We start from the raw sequence: 9,562 nt of genomic DNA, 5'->3' as shown, positions 1-9,562 counted from the left end.
TTTCCAGGTTACAGAGCCCCATGGCTCTCAGCCTGTGGTCATAAGGTCTGTTTTCCTGACCTCTGATCATGCATGTGGCTCTTCTCTGGACTCTCTCAAGCTTCTCCACATCCTTTTTGAATTGTGGAGCCCAAAACTGGATGCAGTATTTCTGGTTTTAAACTGGAGCTTTCTTGTTCATCTTCTTGTTAATTACTGAAGCAAGCAGGCCCAAGGTGTTCAACTGCTCTTTACTCCATTATTCCCATGGAAGCAGATTTAGCTAAGAGAGAGGGAGTGGAATTTATTGATTCGCCTGTATCTGCAATGGATCTGCTGATACCCTCTCAGATACACCTGTGCAAATTCAAAGATAGCAACAGAACAGTACAGGTATCACTGAAGGCATAATAATATGCAGAAAGGGGTTATACACAGGTGTTGCTAAAACTATTTTTTGGCCTGCAGAGCATTTATTGTTGGCAATAGTAGATGGGCTGGAAGGAATCTAGGCTGATTTGTGCAGCTGCTGCTAATTAGGAAAGGTAGGTTTCCTCCATTTCTGAAGTCAGCACATCGGAGATTTCATAGATTTCATAGACATCAGGGCTGGAAGGGACCTCAGTAGATCATCGAGTTCAGCCCCCGCCCCCAGCCGACTTCCTGCCCTTTGGGGTCATAGGATCCCAGCAAGATAAGCATCCAATTTGTTCTTGAAGGTAAAAAGAATCAGTGACAACACCTGTAGAGCAGTATTGGGCCTTGTTACAGGGTCCTTTTTCAGAGTACCAGTGTACCTCAAGTGAAACCTTTTCTGCCTGTGCTCATCCAAACTAAAGCACTTCCTTTATGAGAACAGAGAGCTCATTTAGGTCACTTCCTCAGACCAGCAACAGCACCATCATTTCTGCTCCACAGACTTCTAGGTTTCTTTAGTATTTGGCACTGATTAATGTAATGTTTCCTCAATCAGAGACAACTATCCCTCCCCTATATCTTTTTGCCCAGCAGGCCCAGACCCTACCTGCACCATCATGAGGGTTTTGCTGTCTCCGCTGAGGGAGTCTTGGAGTAAGTAGGTCAGTTTAGAGTTGCGGAATGGCACGTGACCCTGGCGGGATCGCAAAGCATAGATCACATCTCCTAGTGCTGACAGTGACTTGTTGATGTATTGGGCCTCCCGCAGCCTGTTCCCCTCTGCCCCAGACCGGCCTACCCGCTCTGATCCAGCAAGGTCTACCAGGTTAAGCTTCCCTGTAGGGAGAGAGACCAAAAACATACATACAGTTTTGGAACAGATACTAGACACAGACTTAATAGCCCTGTGCAGCTACCTTTTTGAACCATGTGGAAACAGCAGGTACAGTAAGGTCTACATAGCAATTATTGAACATGGGGAAAAACTAAGAACATAGAGCCCAGGTGGTGGCTGGGGTTCATAATGAGAACTGCAATGAAAGAAACCTGCAGCTCAGCTGCAGCTAAGAGGTTCATTAAGTTCTGTTTTATGAGCAAAGGCTAACAGCTCTATCCCGGATGGGCCAGTGCCCACTTATAAACTTAGGGTTCATCACATTATATCTAATGCAGCACCAGACCCAGGCTTGTCGCTTGCCTATGCATGATACAAAACCTACACAGCTAGTTGGGCACTGCTGAACACAGCAGTTGGTTGTTGTTTGTTTGTTTTTTTAAAGGTCCCAGCAGACCCTTGTAGCAATCATCTGGTGCCCCAAAGCATGATAAGTGCCCAATTTTACCAAGTGTAACAGGTGTTGATTAACAAGGCTCTCTTTAAAAATCCAGCTGCAGAGTCCTACCAATTCATCCCCACACTGAGTACATTACTTCCCAGCTCTGCCACTGTCTCTCAGCCTGAACTGCAACCCCCTGAGCATACCAGCCCCATGCACATACTCACCCCAGTGCTAAATGGGGTGTGTTTCTGTTTCTGTGATAAGCATCCACCAGCTATTTGATGGTATTAACTTAGTCCATGTTTTTCACTGAATCCCAATTCAGGAGTCCAAACCCAAATCCTCAGTACTTTGTCCCTCAAAGCAATCATTACAGCTCCTCCCCCTCCACCCTAGCAAGAGAGACAAACCTGTGGTTCTAAGTCCTGTGCTGTAGTCAAATCCTCTTACTGTGATGATAAGGAGAGCATGAGACCGTGAGCTGTGCTCATTCAGGTTGGTGCACTCAGTCGCTCTGTTTATATGCCCAAATTCAAACACCTAGGAAAGAGGCACAAGCTGAGCCTGTGTATCTTCACACAGTTTTTGGATGTATCCAGCCCACATCTGGCATTTTCTTATGTGGAAGCACAGCAGCCTGCTCTTTTCTGCATCTCCCTTACCACTCTGCAGCATTATTCTTCATTTTTTGTGACTAGAATTTGGGCAAGACTGAGGTGGATGGTAAGTCTTTCCTTTCTTATAGGTGTGGTTGCACTTGGCAGGTACCAGCCCTCTTTACCAGCTTCCTCTCTTCTCATTCATCTCAGCCTTTTTTGGTGGAACCATTCACAGAGGGACACATTTGTCTTCAGAGATTCCCAACAAAGATGAAAGCTAGTGTCCATGCAGAAGGTATGAAGATTTATGGCATGAACAATTAGATCCTGTGAACTGGGCTGTGGCCTAAGAGCTCTTCAAGAACTGTAGCCATCCACTGACAAATCATAGTCCCTACTGAGATGCAATAAAATTAGGTGAAAGGTCTGGTAACCTACTAATACCCCCAAGAGCCACCCAATCATAAGAATTCTTATTTTTACACTATTTGGTATCAACTTCCAAGATGCTCCTATCAATGTGGCATTTGTCACATTATATGGAAGGCCTCATTTTGATCTAGTACTATCCCTTTTCCCCTTACAAGTGCACGCCATTGTAAAGCATAAAACATACTTCAGACCTCTGTTTATCTCTGTTCTGCACAAACCTCTCATCTCTTCCCCGTTTATTTTTGCAAAGTGCTGAATCATGACATTGAGATTGCAGCAAATACACACATGTACAAAAATGCAGCTGGTACTACAGGCTGCCTCCTGGGCTATTTCTATTGGGTGCTTCAGATTCAGTCTGATGCATATGGTCTAGAGGCTAACACTGCATTTAGGAGTCTAGAAGGGCTTAAGATCTGGGCCCCCTTCCCTTCATGTTATGCATGGATGTATGAAGCATTGGCACCCATCTGACCCTACACTGTTCCCACTACTTCAGCAGCTCATCTCCATGCTTCCAGAAACTGGAATACTGGTAAATCTCTCCAAGGCAGAAGGGTGGTTCATACTTCTCCATAAAGTAACCTCTACCTAGTTCGCTCCATCACTGGGTACTTTCTCTGACCTTCTCTGCCTCCTTTGGTCTATAATCAGTGTGACTGCAGCTTGTGCAGAACTACCCAAACTGGCTTTGCACCAGAGCTAGCGTAACTGAGGCAGCATAGACCTCAGCACGAGCTAACTGCCATGCATTCACCCAGCTTCTCAGGCAGATTTTTCATCTGGTCATGAGCTCTAGGCTCCCATAGCTACACTGGTAGCAACACCTGGCCTCAGTTACTGCAGTGTAGACATACCCTTGGGTCTCCATCTTCTTACCTTGTTGATATCCTCAACACTCTGCACCTGGAACTCTGTCAGCCCTGGAACATACAGCTGCCCACTGCCATCTGGGCATAACTTGATGTCCAGCTTCTCCTGAGGCTCCTTCCCAAGCAAGTCCCTGAAATGACAAATAAAGTGACTCCCCCTACACTGAGTCATTTTACATTTCCTCCGTGAAAGGTTTGCCACACACAAAGGGCACAAGGCTTTTTAATCTGACTACAAGTGAACTGATCTCCCCAGCTAATGAGATACAGGTGATGGCAGTAAAGGTTCCTATTGTTTGCTTCCCTCCACAACCCTGCCAGTCATTTGGATTGTGGCCTAGAGGACAAGCTTCCTCCACCATTAGGAAAGCAGGTCCCCCTTGAGCCTCTTCCTCCCAATGGCTGCTCACTAGTAAGCATTTAACTGGTTGAGGTCAGGGGATGGTGGGGCAGGAGTGGGGTAGTGTGGGGGATGAACACAGACCAACTGCTTTGTCGTCCTAAGATTTTTCAAAAGGAACCATTCCCTCACTGGGATGTTTCATAATATATTTATAGAATCTCAACTCTTCTATACTCTCTGGGTTATGTTTGTCAGATGTGTAACACAAAATAGCTGCATGGCTCCCAGACGTGGCCACATTCAGAAATTCCAGTCCTCGTTTCTCCTGATCCAAATCACATTTGGCTTTGTAGCTTTTATTATATCACAACCAGACAGTCTCCTTCTCAGGTTCACTAGATCCGGCTCCTGTATTAACTCATTCTTGTGGTACCATCTTTTCCATTCCACCCCCTGCCAGCTCTCACCCTAACAGAGTCCACAAGAGGAAGAATGCAGAGAAGGAAAATACTTCTCATTCTTCCACACCCTAGTTCTCAGTTTCTCAACGTATCAAGCAGAATGCTAAAGGCACAATGCACAGGCAAAACCCCTTAATGTTAAAAAAAACTCCCCAATTAATTATTCCTAGGGCTTCCAAATCTATAAAAAAAAAAAAAAAAAGAGAGAGAGAGGGTGAGAACAAACATGGAGTGGGGGAGGAAGAGAATTTCATTGTTAGCTGATGTCTGAGCACGTCCTGGCATGAACAAGCAGCCACATAAGCTGAAGGCATTTTAGGAACCCAGGGGCGGGGAAGATTTCCAGGCAAGAGTTCTGGAAGATGGGAAAAATCCCTCACTCAGCCTGAGCAACATACCACGAACAGCACATACTGCCAAGTAACATCTTAGTAGAATGAGGATTTCTGAGCTGTTCCATTACCTATACATGGGATTGGTGAAAGAGGCAGTAACGTAAGACAAGCCTAAACGGGGAATGGGACTGAAGAGAATCGATTCTATTTTCAAATCATAGAGCATTTTCATGACTAATAAGCACAAAGAGACTTCCTGCTAAATAAGACAAAAGCAGGTGTCATTTGCACAAAACCCCAATGGCATTTGGGGTGGTGCAAGGACACAGAGGGCCCAGGCCCTCCTGGTATTCCTCACAAGGCTTGCCCTTCCCCTGGGGCTACTCTGTGTGTCATAAATTAGGCTATCCCTGCCCCTCTCTGTTCAGGCTTTTTTACTGCCTCACATCCTTCCCTCGTTCTCCCCTTTTACCTCAGGGCTTCATTGTAAATTTCTGCCACACTGACAGAGATGACATAGTTCCAGTCAGATGCTTTCCCCCGCACTTCAGAGAAGAGGAGCTGGAGAGCTCGCTGGTTAATTCCTGGGTTATCAGGAGTTCCCTGATGAGCAAAGGGAAGAAGAAAAATCTCATGTTACTCCTTTCTCTGCACTGACATAACAGAACAACTGGTGCAGGACTCCTTACAGAGCTCAAAGTGAACACTTGTGAGGATGCAGCCAAGATCTCACATTGAGATAGAGCTTGAAACAGCTGCCCAGGTCTCACTGTGGAATCACTAACATTTGTATCCTGCCCCCCCGCGGAAGAAAGGGAACAGCCAAGGAGCCACAGAAAAACCAAGGTCCAACCTCCTGCTCTAAACCCTTCTGGGGTTGACAGCATACAACTTCAGTGGCGATGTGCACCCCCTGAGAGTCCCGGTGCACCCCCTGATCAGCTGGGACAGGCAGGAGTGCTGGTGCTCCCCCTGCAAGTGCTGGCTGGGGAATGGAGAGCCATGATGCTCGCAGAAGTGGCTACAGCCACTTCTGCAAGCGGCTGCAGAGATTGACTGTCTCGCAATTGACCGCGGGGGACCCCTCCAGTCAGCAGGATTGGCCGCCGGGGGGGGGTCATGCTCCCCCTGACTAAGGCAGCACCCATCGCCCATGTGTGACTTGTTACATACTTAGGAATTCACAAGCCATCCATCAGGGCTGCCATGCATGATCTTGGTCACTGTGACAGAAAGGGAACTTGTACAGAATCACCAATGACCATATCCATTACACAGTCATTGGTGACTCACAGTCAACCAACCCATCTCTTCAACTGTCAGTTTACCCATGCACTATGCACACTTCCTAGCTGATCCAGAAGTGACAATGACAAGCTGTAGAATATAGTAAACAGAGCCAGAAGAAAGACTGAAAGGGAAAATGGAGAGAAATTAATAGGAAATTTTACCTCCATAGTGTAGGTCTTGCCTGCACCTGTCTGCCCATAGGCAAATATGCAAACGTTGTAGCCATCAATGCAAGAAGTGATCAGGGCCTGAACTTCCTGGAACACCTGCCACAGAGAAGCAAACAATGCATGATATTCACCTATCCATTCCCTCTGCTTCCCCCCCCACCGTGAATGCCTTGCACAGATTACACATAAGAGATTCCAGTGCAGCCAGTCATTTCCAGGCATAGCCTGCAAGGCTACCTGAATTCCACTCAGCCTGCGTATTGTTAAATCTGGAAGGAAGTGCCCAGTTTGCTACTAAATCATATTAATGGTCTTTTCTCCATCCCTCTCTCACAAAAATCAGGGACCAGCAAGTGACTGTCAACCTTGTGTCCATGTCCATATTCACAGTGACCCAACACCTCTCTTTTCTGGACAAAGTCCATACCAATACAATGGTGTAGAAGGACTTACATCTTCCTGAGTTGCATGTGGGGGGAAAACCTTGTCCAGTTCAAATGACACCAGCTTCCCCTTGTGCATCAGATGTAGGATAGCATCATCGTCAGGGTCAAAGGTCACTTCATTGACAGCTTCTGGCCCTTCCCCATCCTCCTTAGTTATTGGTCGGACTCTACCAAACACACGTATATTTCCTTTACATGAAAAAGAGAGAGATACAAGGTATCTTATTAGCTTTATTAGGCTTATTAGGCTTCCAGCATGCCCCATCATTTCTTCACTCTGTTTCTGCAAAGTCTGGTGTGGTGAAGGGGAGGGACGTTGCTGGGGGTGGAGTGGGGCTGGAACAGAACAAAGCCACAGCTCGTCCAGGGGGTGCTGAACTTGCTCAACATTATCTGGTTTCACCCCTCTCTTGAGAAAACCTCCCATAGGACTCCTTTGATTGCCTGGGTGCTGCACTGGATGGGTGGAGGGCACGGGTGCACTGATAGAGATTTTTGGGGCCATTTCCAAGAGCTGATTTTTAAGAAGGAATATCAGCTGATAGTGATCTGATTTCCAATACCAGCCCTCCAGCTTGGAGAGCTGTGTGCAACTGGTAAGTCTGGTGTGGTGGAAGGGTAGCAGGAAGGGAAGGGGTGTGGGGGGGCAGATGAAGACCCCCGCAGTGACGGAGGAGTGGGGCTGGGGCACGCACTGCCCAGCTGGAGTGGGGCAGGCGCAGGATGGAGCAGGAAGGAGCGAGTGGCTCCTGCCACTGTGTACTGCTTGTCTAGGAGCCACTGCTCTGGCACTCACCTACTCCACCACTGCTCCTGCTGCTCATCCAGGAGGGACAAGCCACGGCTGTCCCACACCTGCCCCACCCCAGCTGGGCAACACTTGCCCCAGCCCCACTTCTCTCTCACCGTGGGAGCCTTCATCTGCCCCCAAACACCTTTTCCTTCCCCACTCCCCCTCCACTACACCAGACTTACCAGCTGCACACACTCTCCAAGCTGCTGGGCTGTGCTCCTCGCTGCCTATGTGCTGCGCTGCAGCTGTGTGCAAGCATGGGCATTTATCAGCCAAATTAATCGGCCACATCAGGCCAATTTCTGACACGATAAATTTTCTTTACATTGGTGCTGATCCGATATTGGACTGATGTATCGGTGCACCTCTACTGGACAGTGATGTGGCTTCTGCGTGGGGACAGTCATCTGAACCATTAAAACATGTCTCAAATGGTTATGATTTCAAGAGAGACCTCAGGCTCTTATAAATGCATCAGTTAATACATGTAAGCTCCTGTCCCTGTTTTTAAGGTCACCTCGCCTCCCAACCCCCCACCTCAAAGTCAGAGATTCTAGCCTCAAACCTGAGCAAGGGTCTAACTTCCAGCCTGTAACAGCGCTTACAGGCTGGAATTCTGTTTATTTCTGCTGCTACAGGAAGATGAACATGACCTGTCCAGAAAACCCTCCTCTCATACAGACCTTTCAGCCGCACCAGCTCATTGTGACATTTTTTGCGGAGTTGGAGCTCCCTCCGATATTTCCTTAGTAGCTCTCGATTTGTGTTGTTCACCTCTTCAATTGCTTGCCCAATCTGAGAGAGTAGAGACAGAGACTGAGCTACATGAGAACATGTGAACATATAGAACCCACCCTCCCCAGCATGACACCTTCTATTCAGTAAACAAGCATAACAACAAAAAGGAAAGGCTGGCATCCCATGTCAGGGAACTCATGGATCTCTCTCGGATTCAAATAGCAAGACTAAATGTTACAAAAGGATACCCACTTGGTCCTGAAGCAGTGCAGAGTAAGAACTCCCCCATCTTGCTCACCTCTGTCTTGGCATTGTGTAGGGTCTCCTGAAGTAGGAGTGGGAAATCTCGGACCTGCCGTTTCAGGCTGTTGTAGTCATTTGTGAGGGTTCTGAGTGCTGGCTGGAGTGTGAGGAGATTTGTCCGGACTCCTGCACATAAACATGATGATTAATAAGTCTCACATTAAAGAGAAGCTGTTACCCTACATACAGAGAGGACTCTACCTTCAAGGAAACAAAACCTTCCCTGACTTGGGGCTCTAACCCTGAATGCAAATGACCAACAGGGTGGATGACAGAGAAGCATGTGGGGTAGGATAAGCCACTAATACTGTAAGGCAACATTTCTTAACCTGTGGGTCTCGACCCAAAAGTGGGTCAGAAAAATATGAAATGGTTAAGAAAAAACTTTAAAAATGGATTCTCCTTTAAAGGAGAAAAACATGGGAAACCGTGGCTTTTCCCTTGCAAGCTGTCAGATTTCCAGTCTGCAAGGGGCACCTGGGCTGCTTGGAGACCTTCATGCCCCACATGAAGGGGGCTGGGAGAAAGGAACACTGGGTCAGGACTAGCTATTCATGTTTACAAATGGGTCCTGGTACAAAAAATGTTGAGAACCACTGCTGTAGGGCACACCTAAATTCAATTGCAGCTTCCACTGACTAACTCCTGAGCAAGTCCAGAGTCATGTGAGTATCTGTTACTTCATCTGAAGAGGAATTCCCCAGCACCTGACTCATGCAGACATTACACAGCACACACATTAGTTTCCCTTCTTCCTCACCTGCTAGGTTCTCATGGACCGCTTTCATTTCTACTTGAGCTCGTGCAAATGCCTCTTCAATGGCCTGGTTCTTCTCATCTTCCATCTTCTGCATCTCTTCCAACATCTGTCCATGAGCCCGCTCCAGCTCAGACTCATAAAGCATGATCTAGGAAGGAAACCACAACAGAGCAGCTAATCTCCCTGTAACTGATGAGAGCCTTGTTAGCACTGTGGGTTCCCAAACCTCACACTGCTGTACTTATTACCACACACTATGGGACAAAATGAATTTTGGAGGATGGGGGGACTACTGCCACTGCTGGCCCGCTGAGCAACCCTTGCAAAGCCAGCAGACCAAGGCA

The 9,562-nt window shown here is 47.4% G+C and overlaps 1 protein-coding gene across 4 annotated transcripts in view; it reads right to left on the bottom strand.

Annotated features, from left to right (window-relative positions):
* KIFC3 (kinesin family member C3) overlaps positions 1 to 9,562 on the bottom strand; it is a 43,647-nt gene that overhangs the window by 7,177 nt on the left and 26,908 nt on the right. For all 4 annotated transcript variants that reach the window (XM_019535495.1, XM_019535491.1, XM_019535493.1 and 1 more), the window contains exons 8-16: positions 9,219 to 9,366; positions 8,454 to 8,584; positions 8,101 to 8,212; positions 6,632 to 6,813; positions 6,170 to 6,274; positions 5,191 to 5,321; positions 3,587 to 3,710; positions 2,087 to 2,216; positions 1,004 to 1,233 (exon numbers count right to left, since the gene is read on the bottom strand). In XM_019535495.1, coding sequence (XP_019391040.1) covers positions 1,004 to 1,233; positions 2,087 to 2,216; positions 3,587 to 3,710; positions 5,191 to 5,321; positions 6,170 to 6,274; positions 6,632 to 6,813; positions 8,101 to 8,212; positions 8,454 to 8,584; positions 9,219 to 9,366 — 1,293 coding nt within the window. The remainder of the gene's footprint in view (positions 1 to 1,003; positions 1,234 to 2,086; positions 2,217 to 3,586; positions 3,711 to 5,190; positions 5,322 to 6,169; positions 6,275 to 6,631; positions 6,814 to 8,100; positions 8,213 to 8,453; positions 8,585 to 9,218; positions 9,367 to 9,562) is intronic.

The sequence above is a fragment of the Crocodylus porosus genome, unplaced genomic scaffold (genome assembly GCF_001723895.1).
Source record: "Crocodylus porosus isolate Cpor-Errol unplaced genomic scaffold, CroPor_comp1, whole genome shotgun sequence".
In the NCBI taxonomy this organism is placed as follows: domain Eukaryota; kingdom Metazoa; phylum Chordata; order Crocodylia; family Crocodylidae; genus Crocodylus; species Crocodylus porosus.
The sequence above is the reverse complement of the archived record's forward strand: the minus strand, read 5'-3'. Positions and strand labels throughout refer to the sequence as shown.